Source organism: Poecilia reticulata, chromosome 4, assembly GCF_904066995.2.
Source record: "Poecilia reticulata chromosome 4, P_reticulata-male-v2, whole genome shotgun sequence".
Classification (NCBI taxonomy): Eukaryota; Metazoa; Chordata; class Actinopteri; order Cyprinodontiformes; family Poeciliidae; genus Poecilia; species Poecilia reticulata.
Genome location: NC_088833.1, coordinates 10,180,944 through 10,203,710, shown reverse-complemented (window position 1 = coordinate 10,203,710; position 22,767 = coordinate 10,180,944). Strand labels below are relative to the sequence as shown.

The window sequence follows — 22,767 nt, the reverse complement described above, 5'->3', positions numbered from 1 at the left end:
TTTATTTTTTTTTTATGCTGACTCCCTGTTACCGCTCCACTGATGGCGCAGGACTCGATAAAGTTGAAATATGACCTCCATTTGCACAAAGACTTTGCCTGATATTAAAAAAAGTTGTTGTCGGGTTTCTGAGGTGATCAATGCACCTTACCAAATCCCTTATTGCCTATTTTATGTTTACTGCCTGAATCAATGATAAAGCAAATAAAAAAATTATATCTTAAGCAATGAAAAAAGACACACAACTTTAAATGGCAAAAAATGTTATGCGAGGCCTTCGTTTTAGAACGGGTCACCGTATGCATATATCACCTGAAATGGATTATGCAGATTTCAACATGTTAAGTGAGGTGTTCTTTTTGTGGAAAGATTGGCTGAGGTGTGATGACTATCTAAGGCTAGAAAATATTGACAGGTCTTCCTTTGTATTGAGTACCTATGGCGAGTAAAATTAGTATTGTATGTTCCTGTTTGTAGCATGAACGACTTTCATGCTACAGTGTAATTCATCATGGTTGTTGTATGGAAGACTAAACCTTCCATAATTAAGAACAAACAAATTAATTAATAAACAAGTCATTAAGATAGTCAACGAGCCAAAAAGCAGTTTGATAAATAAATCAGTGTGCCATGAAATGCAACAAAATACTAAAAACAAGAAATGTATTTAATAATTGATCAATTTAGTATATAAATGTATGTTCCTTTTATAATTTTTGAATATGTTGTATGTGCTTCTGAGTATGTCTTATTTAAACCAAAAGTTTCCAGTCATACGTTTTTGACTTTGAATGCTATATTTTTATTTTGTTTCTATAATCCCTTTTTCTTTTATATTTATTGCCACCCAATAAAATATATTTAAAATGTGTTTGTTCCACCCTTCAAATAATTTCACAGCCCTTTTATTTAAACACTGATATATTTTCTCCTCCTATGTAGTTGTATTTTCTTATGAAAATGATTTTTCTGAGCCCTTCTATTGTCCTGTTTCTTTTGTCTACAACTATCTGGACATGAAGACACAAAGGGGGGCAGTCGAAGAGTTGAAAGCTGACAGGGAAAACATCGTTTCCATGTTCCATTTTTAGTGTCCATTCAACCAAACATTAATGCTTTATGGTGGGAGGCCATGCATTCACAGGTAGAACATGCAAATTCCACATGAAGACTCTGAGGTGGATTCGAATACAGAACCTTCTTTTTGCAGGGCAACAGTGCAAACAGATGCATCCCTAGGTATCTGTAATTAATACCCTGTTATATACAAATCAGTTTAATACAACTCAATCCAATTTCAATTATATCCTTCAATTCAATCCAGTTATAGGGATTCCCAAAGACTGTGTCACAAATCAGCAAATGTGAGGCATTGGGGAATCAAACTAAATACAAAACATATTTTTTTTCCTATGAAATTTAGAACAAATACAAGAAATACTAAAAACAACAACAACAAACAAACAAAAAATAAATTAATAAATTGGCTAAAAGTGGTTTGGGAACCACTACAGTGCAAAAAGTTTGAGTAGATCATACAATGCCAGTTTTACAAACTTGTTTTGTAAAACTGGTAGATTCTGTTAAAATGTCAGTTTGAGGCATTTCTAGATCTTTAACAAGCACAGAGTGTAGAGGACTAACTCTGGATCTGCCCCTTTATATTTAGCTATTTATATATTTTTCAAACATGCGTTCAAGAATTGTTGCTACTTTACAACAACTTAAAACAGCAATAAATAACTTTTAGTTATGCAAAGACAGCAGCGTAAGGATGTTCGTGCCACACAGCACAGTCCGTTTTCATCTGTGTGTGAAGTAATCTCTGTTCTCATGTGGTGAGCGTAGATTGGCCTGTTTGGCCACCTGAGTCCCTGCTGTTTGGCATACAGTACGCTTCAAATTGCACCTCCTCTGAATAAATGCTTTCCTTTTGTTTTGTTGCCTTTCACAAATACATTTCTGTTGGTAATGTGTAAGATGCTGCTTCTTTCTCTTTTTTTTGTTTTTTTTTTTGCTGCGGTGCTGTTGACCTTTTGTGTTACACATGTTATGAGCGTGTAGACTGAACATTTCAAGTTCTGCTGTGTAGTACAATGTATGAATGAAAAACAACAGGCACAAACAATAATAGCCAATTTCACAGATGTAGTGGATCTTCTTTCATGTTTCTGTGCCATGTTGCTATCCTTTCTCACAGCCATCAACATTAATTTGACAGGAAGTGGAGGTGGTTGATTGTTGCAGCTGGTTAGTTCACCTTAAGAACAGGCTGGACTGAAGCCCTGACAAAGATGCTGTGTGCAAGAAGGGCTTGAGCAGATTATTTGTGAGGAAACTCAGTTTCATGTTTGCTGTATATTGTAGATGCTAAAAATCTTTTACCAGTCAGCAAGCTACTGCCATGTGAACTGCTTGGGAAGTAACATGTGTGCCAGAGATGGCATTATGCCGAAACCCATATATCTGTAAAGCATTTATTACACAACAAGGCTGACTAAACTGTTGTGGAAAGCATATAGTATACAGAAATACAATTTATAAATTCGTGGGCCGTACCAATGGGATTTTAAAATTAAAACATTCAATTAATATATTTATATATGTATGTATATATATAATATATATATATATATATATATATATATATATATATATATTAGAGATGTGCCGATCAGGTTTTTTCCTGCTGATACCGATACCGATCAACCCTGAGGGCCGATCACCGATCACTGATACCAATCACATAATTATAATTTTTTTTTTTTTCATCATAAACACTACCGGTTACATTATGTGGAAAAAGGAACCATGAATTCACCTTAATTTAGACAAAAACATGTTTTAAATTTTTTCCAAGAAGAAAACTAAACAAAACAGGCATTCTGCAAATTGTACTGCTATCGGTAATACTATCTTTAACAGACTGATAACATATGAAGCCTCTGAAGAGGCTAAATAATTTTGTTATTTAGCCTCTCAACATTTTAGCCATCTCAACATTGCCAAAAAAATGCAAGTATAAAGCTTAACATTCAAAGGCAAATACAGGTTCCATTACAATAAACAATCCAGAATTACTGAATGAAAACTTCCTGATAGCATGGCGGCTAGCTGATTACTGCTAGTTCTGAGTGGCTGTTTCTGACTGAGCGGAGTAATTATGCAGAGCAGGGAGGAGATTGATTATTTTTTTAGAGATTATCTGTCTCATGTTAGGACAGCGAAAGTTTTAATACGTATGTAAAATGTATTTTTTTAAGTTAGATGCTGCAGCTTTAAGCAGAGGTTCGGTGTGAGAGTCACTACCAGGTGGAGCAGAAGCGGCGCTCCGTCTGTGAAATATTACTACCTGTAGCGTGTAGCAGCGGTTCAACAGCGAGAACAGAACCACATTGCAGCTCGAAGACTAAAATAATTTTGCGGGTTATTTGTTTAGCTTTCTGACCGTCATGCTAATCCGGGTAAGTGTTTGTAGCTGTGCGCTGCTTTATCTGCTATCTGATCCTCCATATGTCTTTTTTACTGCAGTGAGCCTCGATGTAGCCAAACTCCGTCAAGTATGGCATTGTTTTTATGTCGTATTAGCTTCGTTGTGTTGATGCATTTTGACCTGCTTCAATTTTCCGCCGCAACACGCAAACTTCCCCATTCTCTCAGTGCGTTATAGTTCCACAAGATTTGTGTTTGATATCTGTTTGATATCTAAGATTCGGTCTTATTACTCAGTCTTGACCAAACGTTGCTGTTTTGTCATAGCAGAATCACACAAGGTGTTCTTTGGCATCCCTCGCCATGGATCAAAAGCTAGAAAGATTTTTTTTAAGGGCTTTTACGGGATGTTCACATGACTGTACTACAGGAGGTGGAAGATGACTCTCAAACTTAAGTTTCCTTACAGAATGCATTGCATACATGGACGAAACAAAAAGAGAAGATGGAAAAGTAACACTATTTCCATTTCATAGTAGAAAAAAAATTAAAGACCTTCCATGTTTCAAATGATGATTTCTTAATCAAAATCTCAAGTAGATCTCTTGACTTAGCCACAAAAATAACATCATTTTGCACAGAAGTGGTGTACATGAGATACTACATTATGAATTTAAAGAGAAGTATGCAGCATCCGGAACAGACAAACGGGGCATATATTTTTGGGAAGAGGAATCTTGTAATGTGGTCTTTGCCATGGATGTCTTGACCGTTTGCCATGCAGTAACACACACACGCACACAAGCTACGGTACTTATTATTATCGCTTATTCTCGGTCTAAATATTTTTCTCCCGGAACATTTCTGCAATTGTTCAACTGGAGGTGCAGGACAGAAGGCATTGTTCTGGTGACAAATTTGAACAGAACCCTGTCAAAACTCTTACGTATTAGAGAAAGGCAAGAAATCAAAAACAAAGAATGTAAGTGCCTTTTAAAAATAGAATGAGAAAAAAATGAGAAAATTATATCTAAACAACCTGATTGCTCCATTTTAAGTCAGCTATTTTAATGCATTTAGCAAATGTACACAAAGTCACTATTGATATATTTTTTAATTGTTTTAGCAATATTAGATTCTGTCAGAACAAGTTGACCTCTGTTGGCAAGGTAGAGGTAATTAAATCGATACATTCAATAGAGTTGGCACAGTTAAGATAGATTAGAAAGATTATAATCTTTCTAATTAGTAATTACTAAGTATCAATTTAGCTAATGCTGACTAGTCATGCATTAGTCATGCATTAATATGCTGACTAGTCATGTTTATAGTTCAACACCTGAATTTATAAATCTAAATTCACAGTCCCAGCATGTGCTCACTCAAGTTCATTAATTGCTTTTTATTTATAAAATACAATTTTTGAAATATAGTATTTCATCACCAAGCATCAACTCACTTTTTATGTCTACCTGGAAACCAACTTGGACAGTCACTGCATACATGGTGCAGGCTTGCGCATAACAGACCAAATCTCACCTGCACAAACTCAAACACATCAAGGATTTAACTTTGAGGAGAAATGTCAGGTCTCTTTTGCATGTAGCAGCTCAAGTTTGCCCCAAGACTTTCTCTCTACAGCGTGTTCACTTCCAAATAGAGCAGTTTAATGATGCCAGGAAGAACTGCAATCACTTCAAGTTCTCAGAAATGTTATCGTCACTCGTGAATGTGCCCATTTTAATGTGCTAGTGCAACCCATTGATTCTCGGTAATAATTTTGAAAAAGAAAAATGTATGTTTGCTTGGCTGTACAGTATATTTAAGTGTTGTTCAGTGTGCATGACCCAGATTGAAGGACATTTGAAACTTTTTCTTTTTGTCAGCCATAAGAGGAAAAAATTAAAAGAGAGAAAAAGCTTTTGAAGTAAATGTTATTATATTTCCTTAATGCCAAGTTGCCCCCAATTGTCTGCTTGTTTTCAAATAGTTCATTAATAAAATTGTTTTACTTTTGATTTCGGTTTCTCCCAGTTCCCAGTTGCTGCGTGTAAGATCTGGCACCCACAGATTATTGAGTTTGCATTAGCCTCTGTTGCCTCTAATAATCCCATGAATCAGTTGATCTGCAGTCAAATAAATAAAATGAATACAGATCATTTGTTCTTTTTACAATACTGGGGTTAAAAAGCTTAATATTGTGTTGGTTTTCAGTACATGTGGCTTTGATTAAAGGCAATGTTAAAAGATATTAAAGAGCACTTTTACTGAAGTTAGTTTAACAATAAAGGATGTGCTGCTTATATTAAAAAAGATGCAGGTAAAAATTATATATCTTCTTCATATTAAAGCAACGGCTATTCACTGGGTTGTAGCTTCTTTTGTTTCATCCACTTGCCTTTTCCCCTTTATTGGAACCCTATATAACTCTTGCCACATGGTCATTTTCTCAAACCTCTCCTTTGTGGGCCTTATCTTTATAGCTCATTGCACAAAATGAAAGTACCGTTTCATGAATAAAAGGTAGCAAATTGAAAGAAAATGCTGCAAATTGCCTTGACCGCAGAGCACCTCTTCAACTGAACAGCGATGTTTAAACCCATAAGTGACCTCAAAAAAGCTTTTTCCTTTATTGCTGATAAACAGGACCTTTGTTATTGATGTAAAATGTGTCCTGACCAAAGATTAATAAATTTGTGTTCATTTTTAAAACAAAAAGTAAAAACTTTTGATCATTATCTTTTATCACAATTTTAATATACCCAAGTTGTAATGACTGTATCATTGATGATAATATATATATATATATATATATATATATATATTTTTTTTTTTTTGTTTAGCATTGTAGCACAATGTAAGGAATATTGTCTTAAATCAACTTGGAAGAACTGAAACTAAATTTGAATCTCAAATCTGACTCAGTTGGGCTGTTTTTGTTTGTTTTTTTTGTCACAGGGAGTAATTACTGACTTTCTTCCCCATCAAATCCCTAAACAAAAAAAGCAAACACTGAATTCTGAAAACAGCGAAATGGTACCACATTAAAAAAGAGTACCATCAAGAACTGTCACTTTTAGCTCATTAGACAAATTCGGTGTTATGCTTCAGAATGTGCATGCATCACACTTTTGGTGCACAGGCATTGTCTAGTCTTTCTAATTGCTTTAATCTGAAGATTAACACTGAAACAGGATACTTAATCCACTGTATGAAAAGAGAATTTTTTTTTTTTCCCACAGTGTCAACATTAAATCTTACTTTTCTGTTTCTGGTTAGTTAGGGTTACCAAACATTATTTATGTTTGCTGATTGTCATACTGAGAGAGAATATTTGCAAATATTTTTCATTACTTTCTTGAGAAGTTTACATATTACTAGGTATCAAACAAGCATGGAAAACCCCAGCTGACATGGCTCCTTAACCCTCTGATAGGTTGCCTTTCAATATTTCAGTTAAATGGCTGTAAACCTTTGAATGTGTTTTTAAGGAAACATCTCAAATAGTCATGTTTGTTTAAGGTTTGTGGTGTGGCCACCAAAATTGCCTAATTTAAATCCCAGTAGTTGGTTTGTGAACAAGATGACTGATATCCTTACTCAGTTAGGAGTAAGGAACGGCTCCTTAGATTCATCAAAGGAGCCGTTCACCCATCCTTGCTGTTAGCGTGACTGTGTTGAACACTCACATGCTTTCAAAGAACAATATTTTTCACAGATTTTCTGTATGAGTGTTGGCACATTGCTGATTGGTCGACTTTTGTCCCATGACGACTGCACATGCTTGGCTCCCTGGTAGGACTCTGTCATGAAGACTGCACGTGTCTGTTTCTCTGGCCATGCTCCCATCATGTCTGTCTGTTTGTATTTTTCACCCTGAGACAGCAGATTCTTCCAGCTTTAATATTAATATTATGTCTCTTCTATAGCCGCAGCATAGTTGTGCTGTGAACATGGTTTATATAAAAAACATATTTTCTAAATGTTTTATAGATGTGAATAAAAACATTAGAATAAAATGCCATAATACAGATAGTTTTGCATGTTATACCACAATAATGAGCTAATTAGAAAGTAGATTCAAAAACCTAGTCTATCAAAAACCTTTAGGTCCTCCATTGTTAAATAAGACTATCATTGTTGTTTTCTAACAAGTTTGGCATGATAATTGAGAATATTTACTCATGTTTCATTTACTCTGAATGAAAACAGGAAGGTGTTTGACTGTTTTGAAAAAGTCTGCCTTTGTAAGATGCTTTTTTTATTATGAAACGACAAGGTTCGTTTGTTAGAGTTGTGACTTTCACCATTTCAAATATTGTTGTAAATGATTACCTTTTAGCTTGAGTAATTCAGTTATTGCGTAAAAAGTAGCCTTCCTGATTATCTCTAAAATTACAAGGTTACTGAGCCAGCAGGGGGTTCTTGTGAGAAGTACAGTGTGGCCAAAGCTTGATTGAAACTGTATAAAGTAAGAATTCAAAGTAGACAGTAATGCTGGCTTCTTAACTGAAGACATTTTCTGATGCAATTCTGAACTTTAAACAACAAATTACTGTTTGATGAAGTAATTTATTAACAGTTGTCCCACTGTTTATATTTTATAAGGAAATTTAATGGACAGTGATGGAAGTAGTGATGTGAAGTTCACAAATGATCTGATTCTTTTGATCAGCTTTTTACCATGAATGACGAGACTTGAGTTTCAGTTTGTGAGACCTGTGCTTTCGATGTGTTTTTATAACTTTTCTTGGTTACAATGCTCTGCATGTTATTCAGTTTAATTTAAAATTATAGTTATTTAATTGGCACATAAATGAAACACAAGAAATAGGTGGATGTTCAAGGACACAGAGCGCATTTGCATAGCTCTCTATTTCTGATGCATCTCATGGCAGCAGATGGGAGAGAGGATTTATAGTTGTGTGTTGCTTGTCGTTAGTGCATTGCTGAAATTGTTATATTTAATGGCTCAGAAGAGGATTTTTGGTTCTACCAAAGTCCCCGAAAACCAGTTTCTTCCGATACCGGTTGTTACATTTTTCTTTTTATCTTGTTTCTATGCTACAAATATTACTAAAATATTGTAAATGCATACAGGGCCGGCCCAATGCAAAGCAAACTAAGCAGCTGCTTAGCCCCATGTATGTTTTACAATGTCACACTGCAAGATGACATAGTGCAACTGTTTACAGTCCGACCACACTTGACCACTACATTGTAAAACATAGCAGCCTCATTTCATTCACTTACTACGTTGTTTAATTTAGGAGAAACTAAAATAGCATTGTTAGATGATTTGTTTCATCGGTTTAAATGAACAAATTCATAAAAGTCGATGTAATTAATCATTCTTGATAGATCTAATGGCTTCAACATTTGCACACAGGTCAAAATAACTTACACATAAAGTAAATATCTGTCCTCTAACTTGGAACATAGTGTCCAATGGTGACTCCCTATCATGCTGATAACTAAATGGTAACATTTTAAAGCAACTGACTGCAAATCTTGTGAGGCAAAGTGAATTTTAATGCAAGATGCTGTACCAAAAAGAAAAAAAATAGCACAGGTACAGTCATTGAAGAGGAAGTGGACCTGTCACCATACTGACATCGCTGCTATTAGAGGGACGTTCTCAGGTGCAGTGGCTGGCAGTCTCCAGTGTTTACCAGGGAACATCATTAGCCTGGCGTCTCACAGCCTTAAAATGTCATATATCCACTGTAATGAACTGTGAGAGCGTGCATTATTCCCAAACTTCCCTGGTGCAGCACCCACATTAATCCAAATGCTCAAAACCTGCACCTCCAGTCCCTCCACTCATTAACAGTGGCAGATATCAAGATAGGAATAATGAGAAAGTGCCCGCAAGTCAGGACATATATTAAAGAAATAGAAAGTGCAAGAGAAATGGAGCTTCAGATGGAGAGAAGAAATCCTGTCATAAATGGCAAAACACCCTCGAGGAAAGGTCCAGGGTTAGATGACAAACAGCATGAATTCATATTGTTTGGAGATGTTGACAGACTCTGCAGAAGTCATGAGCAGTCTAAGAAAATTTTTAACAGCATTCTTTAGGCTGCTAGTATTTACTGCATGTAAAATGTTTTTATAATATAGACAGAAAAATCCATAGAGTAGATTTACAGGGATATTAATCCATAAATATTTCAAGCTTCATCCTAAAGTGCAAGAAATTATGCACTCTTCGATATGTTTTGAGAATATATCGGTTGTTTATACAATTTTTATGTTGCTGCAAAATCATAGGTTTGCACAATTTATAAGCTTTTGAAACTATAAGAACTGTGCGATCTGGAACAGCTACGCTTGAAATAAACACAACTTCTCCAGTGTTGCTGGGTTCCCAAGGACCTAGCTCTAACATAGGTTATTGATGATCTGATTACAATAGACGATATGTTTTACAGTGGTGAAGGACTGATTAAGAATTATCTACATAAAGTTAGCTATGTTTCTTTTTAAGAGGACAAACGAGTGCCCTCACATAGACACCTATTTTTTATTTGTATTTTTTCCAAATAAAGCAAGTTAATATCATCCAAAAGAGGAATCCAAAAGAGTAAGTGATTTAGTCTTTGGAGTAAAGAAACAAGACATTTTTAAAGAAAATAGATTAGAATCCATGCTGTAATTCAGAGGGTGCGAACAACAGTCACTACAAGCCGACTCTGCCCTAGTCCTACCACTGAGGGTAAATCTGGATTGTCAGTTGGAGAGCAACGACATCGTTTGTAAGTAATGTAAAGCACATTTTGGTTAAACACACATGTACTTTTATTCCAGCTGCTTGGAAGATAGATTTTGTGATACTTGAGTGTAAAGAAAGGTATCGGTAACCACCAGCTGCACCAGTCGTCCTATTAAAGATTTGTAAGTCCAAGCAGAAGTATCCATAAACATATTGTGATTTTATGGCCACAGATGTCAGGATGACAGACTTGTAGTCATTTAAATCTATGATGGCACATTTCTTGGGGATTGGGATGATAATGAAAGCACAATCCTCAATGCAGCCGCTGGAACCAACTCCAAGAGCATCCAACACAAACTCAAATCCACTGAAAGCTGCCGCCAGCTACATTTCGTCCAGGAGCAGAGAAAATGACAGGGTCCTTTCCTAAATTCCTTTTTCTGGAGCTTGATCCGTCGGCTCGGTTCTGGAGAGTCCCACAGGTAGAAAGTCATAGAAGAACCAGGTGAACTAATTAGAGATAATTTGGTACAGCTGTGGCAAGGAGAAAGCAGAGAAACTGAGGGAGGAAACTAACAGAATGAGCTGAACTAAGAGTCAAATAGAAAAATCCTGACAGTATTGAAAGAAAAATATATGCAAATATACAAGAAACAGAACACAAGATTAAAGTAAGAAACAAAGGATAGAACAAATATGTCAAAACCTTAGTAACAACGGTTAAAGAAAAGAGATACATAAACCAAAACCACCACTTCAATTAAATAATTATTTAACCATAATATGCAATGGTTTTTATTGCTATTTACATGGTGACAATGCATTCAACTGTAAATTTGGCCGCTGGTGCCAAATGACATTCCAAAAAAAGTTAATTTTTAATTGGATATATTATTTTATATTTACAAAAGCCTAATGGTGCTTTCCAAGCATACAAACAGAATTAAATTAATTTCAAATTTAAATTTAATTTTAAATATTACTTGTTAATTCTCAAAAACATTTTTTTTTACTTGCATATCTAGGAAAATTAAAAAACCCTGAAATCCCTTTCAGCATTTCCATCAGCTCAAAGTTGAACTTCAACAGGACATCACCTTAGATGGCCGCTTGGCCCAGAGTAGGGCTGCAGAATCATCCACAGGGCAGCAGCAGGCAGGTGTAGCAGGAGGCCCTTATAATTGGCAGTCTGCTGTAACCAGGCCTCTGGTGGGGCCAGGCTGTGACTCGTGAGGAAGACACATGAAATGAGCTACTGCATCAAAAATTGAGGTTGGCAACCTCCATGCACGTCTGGGCGATTTTTCAAATGAGCATTTCTAGGCCCCAGAGGAAACCACTGCACTCATGCTATCGTAAGCAATTGGAATAAAAATGGACAAAAAGTTCATCTTTTTTTTCTTTTCCTGGCATGCTTAACTGGGCTGGGCAAAAGGGCAAACTGTACTGTTCAAAAAGATGTAGATAAGGAAGCAGAAACAAAAAAATGACATGTTTCATTTTCAAATAAAAAAATAGGTTAGCATAATTTTGTGACCGTAATTTTGTTCTTTCCAACCTCACACGCTGTTCTCTTGTTTTTTAAAGAAAGTAAGCGTTCAAAAAGAGACTTAAGGACTTTATGGCTTAAGAGTGTTTTGCTGCAGCTGACATTTTTTTTAGCCTCGCAACAAAAATAACTGTTTTCACATTGAAGGTTCCAAGTCTTTTTAATTGTTGGTGTGAAATATGCCTTTCAAGACATCTGCTATCAATTTTGTTAAATCCAAAGAAAGTTTACAACAGCAGCATTTGTTGTTTTCCTCTCATTTTTTAAGGAAGCATAGAATGACTGGTTGTGTAATGTGTCTGAATTCAAAGGCAGAAACTGTGAACATATCACAAGCGGTATTTTCATAAACAGTAAAGCGATTTGGTTTAGTCAAAAGTGGGTGTGTTTTGGGTTGGCACTGAGTCTCTGGAGGCCTAGAATTTCACCACCACAATGCTGGCACTGAATAAGAAGGCAGAAAAAGAAAGCGACAAGCTTTGGATTAGAAAGGATTTGCAAGCAACTTAAAAAAACGTTTAAATCCCACAATGTCTGTGTTCAGATTTACTTCAAAATATTTAAAAAAGAGAAAACATTAGGAAATCAAATGAAGCTGGCAAAAAATAGAGACTTTTTCAAAATTAAGCAATCAGTAAAATGACCTTTCTTATATGACCCATTTTTTTTTTCTTTTTGAAAGCTCATAACATCCCTAGATCTTTAGCTCAAGACTTAGTTGGAATGTGTTGTGGTATTATGTAATCTCTAAGCAAACTGCACTAATGATCAGTGCATACACACCCATTATAACACATCATGCCACAGCTGTTCTTGCCTCTCAGTTAAACATGACATTCTTCTTAAAAATCCAGCAGTCACTAGTTTATAGAATGGAAGAAAATTCCCCCATAGAAAGCTGACAGGTGAACTATTGAGGCATCCTGTAAAAGGGACTGAACAACATTTGACTGTTTCATTGGGAGATCAGTTCCTGCATGGCATTTCAAAATCAATAATGCATATGGAGGTTTTTAATGCATAGCTAGAGCCCATAAAAATGTGAAATCATTGATGATATATGTGAACAGACTCACTCAAATATACATATATGCTTGTCAAAATTGGAAATGGACTCTGGGCGTGTTGCTTGGCGTAGCAGTCGAATGGCCACCTCATATCCACAGGGTAAAGTTCTCGACGCAGCTGTTCTGGCATTGATCCCTAGCCTTAAGAGCTTTGCAGCATGCCTTACACCACTCTCTTTCTACCCAATTCCTTTCTGATTACTGTCAATAAGGGTCACAAGTGCTACAAAACAAGTCTGTGCTTCACGCAGACACCAAAGTGATGCTTAAAAAAAAAGAAAAACCTTGGAGAAGCTTTACAACACATATACTATTCTCAATCATTGTTCCTGAAACGTCTTAGCACAATGTGCACCTGGGATCTTGCCTGGTAGATCTGGGCTTGTTTTGCTCTGGTGCATAAGGTCTGCTAATGTGCTGCCATGATCAGTGCTTCTATAACCTGGTGGTGCACCACAATGTTAAACAAGAAAAGGAAGCTTTGTGCCACTTCCAAATGGGAAACAAAAACTTTAGAGTAAGCAAAAAGTAAATTAAATGTTAACTCCATTCTTAAACTGTTAAATGTTTATGAGCTATTTAACAATCATTAGCCTTAAAAAAGTCATCATCTGTCAGACATGGACATGACCATGACCTTTTGATGACAAAGGTTGAAATACTTTGTCTTTAAACATGAGAAAATTGTAGAGCTGCATAGGCAAGGCTCCTCAAGACAAGGTATCACTGCTGAGGTTGGATGCAGTAAGAAAGTGTTTTTTTTTTCTGTTATGGATGTCAAAATTAAAGCATACATTAGAGGCAAGAATGCTATAAGTTAATAAGACTTGACTCTCCTTTCACACAAAACATTGTGATGTCAGAAAGGAGTCTACAATCTATTGTGATAAGTATGTAAACACTATGTCTTGAGCTTAGGTTCATTGCTGATTTAAATTTAATTAAATTCAAAATTACTTAATTAATCCTAAAGGAAAATAAAATGTTTCTGTAACTCATATTACACGAGTTTGTTCAAAGTGGTTGTAGATGCTGATGACTGTGGTAGGAAGGATCTTCTGTAGTGGTCAGTATTTCAGGCCTTAGCAAAAACTGAAATGATTACAATACATGTGGTGTCGACAACTGCTGATGGTGGTATGTAAGAGGTTGCCAAAACACCCTTTGTTGTTCACAAGCACTGCTAGTCTACCCACTTTGCTTTTGCAAATCTTTGTCTGCTTGTATGGTCAGAAAGACCAGCAGAGAGACGATGGAGTCGGGAAGATATTGGATCCTCAGTGACATACATAATACTGCAGTCCTGACACTCTGAGTCATAGTCTTTGAAGTCGTCCAGCTTATTTTTGCCAAAGATCTCACATGACCCTTTATGATCTATATAAGAGATAAAATTCTTACCTATAATATTGATCTAAATTTACAAAATCCATCAGATTTTTTACATTGATTAAACAGGCTAAAACTCATTTATAAGTTACAACCTTTGGAAGTTTTCATCTCTCTACGTGGGTATTCTCTTGACTACTGTATAAAATCTGATCATTTGACGAAAAGTGTTCCTCCCCATATGTTTTCTGTGTCATGACTGAACAAGTTAGCAGAGCAGACGTAAGGACACATTTGCATTTGGCCGACCAAATCACTATTTTTATAGGCCTCTTTTGCAATTACATATTCGTTCGGTTAAAGCTACTTTCAGATGGAATTAGATCTTTACGTGCTCCGATGCTTGTAGTCCATTAATTTAGTTTTATTGCTGCTAAATTAGATTCACTTACGCCCTCTGGCAAGGAAGCATACTGTGCATGAAAATAATTTATACCACTAAACATTTGTTCTCAAAACATTCATCTGAAGTTCAGTGTAGGTATGTCACATGAATGTTAATGACCCCAAAATCTCCTTGATGTCTCTGAAAGTTGATGTAAAATGTTAATGTAAACTGAACAACTTGCACTTTTTCATTTGGGTTTCTCTAAAAGTCACAAGCAGCCTCTGCCAGGCTGGGATATCATGTCTCACCGCCTACTGCAACTTTCAGGGGGATTCTTTTCACTGCGAATCTGGCATTGAGATAATAATTATATTGTCACCTTCACCCACTATATTCCGCGCAGACGGTGCTCTTTCCCTTTTATCCTCTAACATTATGTTTTAGTGCCACATTTTCAGCATTATGAAAAATGCTTTCCTTCTGCTGAAGTAAGAGCTGCAACTTCAGAGGTCACTTTGAGTATTTTATTTGATTGCAGCTTGTGTGCTGACCTATGAAGTACATATTCAAAAGAGTCAGACTATTTGTTCTCCATCTTTAGCTAAGTTAGAATAAAACAACAGAACAATGGATAGGAAAGGCAAGCCTAACTGGTGGAGATAAACGTCTACTCTAAAACTGTTCAGAATCTTGATGCATTTCAAGGTAAGCACGTTTTCTGTGTTTCTTATTTTATATTGTATTATTGTAGAAAAGTAGAAAAGCATATAGACATGGCAAAGACAACTTTGCCATGTCTATGTTCTTCGATTACATTAAATATCATTTAGGGTGATGGCGGGGAGCCCCTCCAGTCCCAAATTTGGAACCTATTACCAAAAATAAAGGGTCAAAACTCCAGTGGAAACATACACCAAACTTGTGTTCAACTATAAGAATGATTTTGTGTACTCTACTTCCAAGATTTATCCTCAGATATTCTGAAGCATGTAAACAATTCTTGAATTATAATTTAATGAAAGATATATTTTTAAACTAATACAGCTTCTACATTGCTTTATTATCTTTGGAAAGAAGCAAGATTCTTAGACTAATGAAACAATTTAAAACCATAATCTGCTACGGTTATTAGTAATTTGGGGTTAAGATGGTATGGTGGTTAGTGAGCTAAACTAGAAAAAAAAATCACTTCATGCTTATTTCCCTGTTTTCATTTACGTCTATAATGTAGATCAAAATGCTAATTTCTTTCTTTTGACAAACAGGAAGTTGCTTTGCTTAGTCTTTCGAATAGAGCAAAACATCCCGTCCAGATGTTACTTTTTATTGCTATAATGCTTGACTAATTTTCACTAAATCAGCATAGAACAATAAACAATAGCACAATACTAAACATTACAAGCATGGTGGAGCATATGTTGTATTCCATTACATGTTGAAAGGGGGAAACCCCCTGGTGCTGCAGTGTAATTGCAGTGTTACTATGTTACAGGGGATTAACTCAGATATGAGGATGGAAAAGAAACAATCTGATTTCACTGCCAAATTAGTTTGTTTTCCTGAAAAGACTGAAGATTCCATTAGAGGACTAAAACTTACAATACTTCACTACAACTGCATTTTGTAGATCATAACACAGTAGCTGATCTCAAATGGCTTTTGAGGTTGCAGTAATGTTAGTTATGACACTTGCTAAAACATTGTTTTAAAGCTTCTTGTAGTCTTTATGCAATTGTATTATGATCCCTCCACTATTTTAACATAAAGAAGACATTAATATTTTTCAGAAAACTTTTAGAGTGAAGCATCACTGCCTTCTGAGCCTATAATCTGTAATTCTCTGGGCAAACTCAGTTTCTGAACCATCTTTTTTACATTGACTGCTTTTCTACTATGAAATGTTTAAACATCAGAGAGGTCCCTGCAAATGGTTTTGTGAAGAGCATAATACGTGTAGCACAAAGCACCTGGAGACAAAAAGAAATGCTTTTATTTCATGGCTTGGAATATGACATAAACCTCTACAAATTACAACACAGTACAAAGCACTGTGAGACACACCTGAGATAAAAGGCTTTGATTCTTGTGTCTTCCCCGCTGCCCCCAAGCAGCCATCCATCAACAAAAATCTGAAGCTCAGAGATCTAAAACCCAGCAATGTTTTGTTAAAGCAGAGCACCAAATTTGCTGCTTCAATGTCTGGTATTATGTATTAGCTGCAGTTTGCTATTGTCCAATTTATTATACTTTTCTTCTTCACCTAGAATATAAGCTATCTGAAATACATTCATTAAATTTTTCATTTAACAATTATAAGGAGTTGTACAGTCTCTAAGTGTAATCCCTTCTGCCATTTCCCATTTTCTATTGCTGTTTTTATTAACTCTTTCTTGTTATTTTATTTTTCTGTTTCGCATTTACTCGTTTTTATTTTTGTGTGATGTACTTGAAGAGTTGATATAAAGAGAGATAGGCATTAAAATTTTTTCATAAATGTACAGAGTGAATTTATGAATCTTTTCTTAAAAATATACTTCGTTTGGGACTTTGTATTGCTGATGAAAAACGTACATACAGTCACATTATGCTTTAGGTTTTTAGAGATTTAGATTTAAAGCTTTGTTTAAAAAAAAAAATTGGGTAAACAAGTTTATTATTATAGAACATTTAAATTGGCTTTAGTAATTCTGCCAGAAACAGTGGTCAAATACATTCAGAAATCTGACATGATCTTGTTCAGGGCTACAATAAAAAAAGTGTTGGCATTCACTCAAGTGTTATGAGTGAATATGTTTCATTCATACTTGAGTGAAACATGTTATATGCCATTCAAATATGTTTATATTTGAGTGAAAATATATTTTTCTTTTGTGTGGGTTTTAGGGATTTAATGAGTTCTAACTTTTACATTTTATTCTACATATTAAAAATCATTTGTACTCTTACTTGTCACCTGCTTATCTGGAACCAGGTTACAGGGGTAACAGTTTCAGCAGACATGCGTACATTTCCCTCTCCCCAGTCACCGCCTCCAGCTCCTCAGTAAAGGTGTTTGTTGAATGACTTTACAACAAACAATTGACTTTTTTTTGTTTTTAAGACTAAAAATCAATTGTTCTATAATCTTTCCGACCTCTAAAAAACACTATTTGAAAACCTCAAGTTAGGACATTCAATACTGTGCGAGTTGCATATTTGAAATGTCTGTATATGGCAAAGTGAAGTCAAAGTCAAATGTATTGTTTTTGTAAAGACTTGGCCTGATTCTATTTACATGCTTCTTATCTCCACTCTCTTTAGCAATATGGAGCAAAAGCCAGTTTTTAAAACACGCAGAAAGGATATAGACCACACATAAAAATGTATTTTATTTAGTGTATTAACAAATTTTACTGTACATTTTATAGACAATGTTGTATCATTTGCTTCACAAACAACAGCATTATAAAAATAAAAGCACATGTAACACATTGTGAACCTGTTTTATTGTATCTTTCAAGAAATCTGCATTATACAGCATCTATTTAGCATTTTCTTACAAAAATGTGTTGTAGACTAGAAAAAACGTGACGATCCTTGTTTGGAAAGTAAAAAAAAAAGAAACAAGTAAGACGACATGCCCCATCGACGCATAATAAAATGAAAACTACTATTTTCGTTTGAAATACATGTGATGAGGGAAATACCAAAATAAATAACAAATTAATGCCAAATGAAACCACGCTGGTATTGAGATTATTTTTTGCGAAATGATAAGACTGGTTGGATTATTCTTTCACAACATAATGTTTCTGTTTTATGTGTGCAAGTGAATCAGGTTTCTACAATCTACAAATTTTAGCACATTGGTAAAATATGACAACGAAGCTTTGAATTCATAACATAAATGGCGAAACCTTTTCATAAAGTGTAATGAGGCATGTATGGTGAAAACCTATTCAATTCTAAGATGTTATACAAATTTATAGGAAAAGTTGATATGCGAATCTCAGTCGTGGAGTTGAGATTCATGTCAATTACAAAGTCCACCAAAATGTCCATTGCACTGCTTTAGAATTGCTCCTCTCAATTGATAGGCCTGTGTGATAACTGCTCCATCTGTGCGTCTGGCCACCGGCCAACTTACTAGCTACATAATTTGGTTGTTTCATATTCAATGGAGTTTGGCTGCTTGGCACTGAAAGTCTGCAGTGCTGCCTGGATCCTGGTAACATCTGTTGTGGACAATTTGAGCCGGTGCCGCAACAGACAAGAAAATAGATCCAGAGGCTGAGCTCCAGGTGGGGAAAGCCTGTTGACCCGATCCCGAATCTCCAGCAGCTGCAGTAGGGCTGAGTCCTGCGATCCCTGAGTATATGGGTAGTCCAGCTGTAAAATTAAGTCCTGGATCGCTTCTGGGTCAAAGTGCATGCTGTAGCCATAGACCTGGATGCTGTTGATCTTCATGTAGCCCAGATTTTGGCCCGGTTCCAGGTATTCCAGTGGTTCAAAATATACACTTCCATTTCCATTGCCTGAAGGCCCTCTGATGCGGCTCCTTAGGTAGAAGTGGACAGTCTCAAAAAATGTTTTCCATTTATTGCCTAAAGTCAAAGTCCAGTTGAAACAGTCATAGGGAAGTTCTAATTTAGTCCTCTCCCAGTCTGGGTAGTTGTTCTGGTCAATGGGCATGATCCAACTCTCTGAGTGACTCCCCCCAAATGGATTGATGTAGACAGAGAGCATGGGGTCAAGTGTGCTGTTCTTGGTAAGGCAAATCTGCAGAGACATGCCCAGGAGCATGTGGACATGGTTTGATTTGTATTTATTACTTTTTAGAGTCAGCAACATCCTCTTTCTCCATGATGGGTCAAACCAGTTATTCAGCCTGACATCATTGCTGACAAAGATCCCATGGATGCTGATTCTGTTGTCTCTTTTCTGCAGCAGGTAGCGCAACTCCATGTCCTGCAGGTCAGTCTCAAAGCCGATGTAATGGTCAGTGGAGTCTGGCACTTCGTTGCGGCACACGCCCTGGCTCAGCATGTAGCCCTGATTGCATGTGGCACAGCGGGAGCGATTTTCATAGGAGCAGGATGCGCATGAGGAGCCCTCCCCTACTGTGCATGGGATCACACTCTGGCAGGGGGGATGCTCATACGGGCAGGAGCAGCTCCGGGTCTCCTCCATGTAGGAACCCAGGTGGTTGTTTTCACTGCAGTACATGATGGACAGGATGTAGTTGAGCCAATACCCAAATGGCCTGCAACAGAACCAGAGCAGTAGGTGAATACACAGGTAACAGAGCTTATTATTTTTCAACAGAAACCAAATTCAAGCACCAACATAACCCACTTTCTTGTTTTGGATACATACTTGTGTTTTGCCTGTAGTGGACAGCACATATTAAGTCAAATCATATAATTTAGAATACAAACTACGTGGGGCCAGTTTTACACTTAGAGATCACAGTAATGAGATATATGTCTGATCTATTAAGGAACCATGTTGGCCTTATAAAAAGATCTTCCATCCTGTAAAACATGAACCTATTTTTAAGGACATATCCTTCACTTCTGAGTGTATGCATAAATCCATCTAATTAAGTCTGATTTATGGTGCCCATCATAATATAAAATATGGATCATCACTGAAGCCAGCAAAGTGATGACATAAGTCATGCTTCAATCTTGAGATCAAAACCCATGCAAGTTCTAACATCATTTCTTGATCTAACAATGTAATAGAGGGGGAGGCGACTTTTATGACTGAGGATCTTCATATTTCTTCTGTTCTGCCTCTGTAATGCATATTATACCAGCAAAGCAAGACTAATGTTCAAGAAATCTCCTTTGATCCCTTGCAGTTCCTGTGTAGGTTATATCTTACTGGCATAGGTCTAGTCCAAATATATATATTTTTTTTATTTGACGCAAGATAGAGGATTAAATTGTAATTTTGTGTTTTTTAGTAAGAATTATAATACAAGTAATTAGAAGTAAGAATTAGTAAAAGTTGCATAAACAACAATCATATTCAGTAAATTAAAATCTACATCTGGATAAGTCTTGTCAGATTTAAAGTATCCTGTACAAAATGTTTAAGTCGGTATTATATATGCTTTTTATTAAGCACACATGTGTGCGTTGTTTTTTAAGAAAGAGTTTGTAATAGGTCACTAAGAACTGAATGTAAAAATACCTCGCATTTCAGAAACTCACGTTGCACATATCCAAGCTTCAGAGTGTAAACTGTGTACAACAACAGTGAGGAAGCTGTCTGACTACTGCATTGGATCAGCAGGACATGCAAAGTCATGGAGACACTTCATGCAATATGGGCCAAAGAGAATATGTGTTTTCATTCTGAAATCTGCTCTATGTCTATTAGTTTATTTCACTCGGATCAATGTCACACACAAACTTTTTCTGCCTCAGGTTCAGTTTACACCTGTGGGGGAAAAAAAGATTTTCCCCTGAAGATGCACCATAGCTTGTTCCATTAGAAGCAACATTCATTTGACAAAAAAAAGCACACCAGTTCTTCTGCAGAGCTTCATTATGACTGTTCTGACACCTCCACACAAACAGCGGTGCATATAGCTTTTGTGCCTACGATACTTTTTTCCTGCTTTGTCCTCGTATGAAAAGGCCCCTGATGCCTCAGTACTAAAATAATAGCACCGAGCCATGAATGTGTTTTTAGAATATATGCAGGAATTTAAATGAGATGGTTTTAAAAATTCAAGTATTAAAATTACTATTAAAAAGAAAAGATAGGGTTGTGTAGAATCAAGAGAATTACCCTTATATAGATAAGGGATTGGATGAAATGCATTAAAAACCCCAATTAAAGTGATTATGTAAAAATATCAAAGCGGATTTCATAGAAATTGCATAAGAATTACACTCTTTCTTCATCTTATCACATAGTCTTCAATGTAATCAGATGCTTTAGTTCAGCGGAACCATCAGCCTAATTCCAGTTAAACTGTAAACTAAAAAAAAGTCAAACCACTTAAAATTTCTATCACTGTCCTCATGCAGTTTTAATACCCTGAAATGCCAAAGACGGCACAGGCTATTCTACAGCCATATGGAGGTCAGTACTTTGACTACCATTATCACTCTGAACTCTACCACAGTGTGCTGTCAATTTGCATGGGAACACCAGGAGACATTCCAAAGGGAATTACCCTAAAGTTATTTTTTCTTCCTGGAAGAAAATCCATCAATTTAAGGAAATGTATTGTGAAACAGTCCTAAAAAGTTTGATAAGTATTGTAAGGCTCCCAACATTATGACAGAGCAACAATAACAATGATGTTCTGCCCTGTTTTAATAACCACATACTTTGGACGTACAAGAAATCACAGATGGTGTAGAGTCAGTATACCTGCTTAGGTCTCCCAATGATGTTTTATAAAAGCAAGATAAAAAACTGTTTTAAACAAAAATGTTTTTTATTTATTTATTCTAATCATACAACAGTGATATCTTGACCTCAAAGTGTAAAGTGAAAATCATTATTTTTCCATGATAACTTAAGAGATGTTGAATGTTAGACATGTTGCACATCTTTGTCAGTACAAAGAAAGCTAGGAAGACAAGTTAACATCACAAACAAGCTGTGGTAATATTAAAGTCCACTCAGTTTACTATGCCAGTTTCAGTAGGGGTTTTAAAAATGTAAAAATTGTGGACTGTTAATGTTAGTCTACTGATAATATTAGATCAATTTTTCCATTTGTTTATTTTATTTCAGACCATTTTCAAGAAACAAAACAATCAGATAGCAAGACAACAAACCGGAATCAACAAAATCAATACAGATAGAGCAAACAAATAAGCATAAATAAATAATTTGGCTCCTCTGCCCGTATTCATCAGTTCCGTGTCCAAAAAGGAGTGGGTAGAGTAAATTCTTATGTAATTCCGCTCCATTTTCCTTTTGCGTTTTTTTTTTGGGGGGGTCAGTCAGGTTTGATTAATATATTTTCTTTACTCAAACAAAATCCCAGACAGTTAAAATGATAACTGTAAATAACCACTGAATTTTATTGCAAATTCAGTAAAACTCTTAGATTCAAGTAAACAAAAAAAATCTATTTATGGCCAACCATAAATCTGAATTCAGTAAAACTCTCAGATTCAAGCAAAGAAAAATCAATTTATGGCCAACCATAAATCTTATATACCCCCGTTAATAATCAATTCCTCTCTTCATCACCACTGTACATTGATCAAAGACCATTTTTTTATACTTTGCTTTAAGTTATTTTAGGTTTTCACACTGCTTCAGCTTC

General features: G+C 35.8%; 1 protein-coding gene and 1 long non-coding RNA gene across 3 annotated transcripts in view; one reads left to right on the top strand and one right to left on the bottom strand.

Annotated features, from left to right (window-relative positions):
- Nucleotides 1–22,767, top strand: part of LOC103463372 (uncharacterized) — an 84,329-nt gene that overhangs the window by 34,529 nt on the left and 27,033 nt on the right. The window lies entirely within an intron of this gene.
- Nucleotides 17,828–22,767, bottom strand: part of brinp3a.1 (bone morphogenetic protein/retinoic acid inducible neural-specific 3a, tandem duplicate 1) — a 64,825-nt gene continuing 59,885 nt past the window's right edge. The window contains exon 8 of the mRNA XM_008406675.3: nt 17,828–19,725. Coding sequence (XP_008404897.2) covers nt 18,609–19,725 — 1,117 coding nt within the window. The 3' untranslated portion in view covers nt 17,828–18,608. The remainder of the gene's footprint in view (nt 19,726–22,767) is intronic.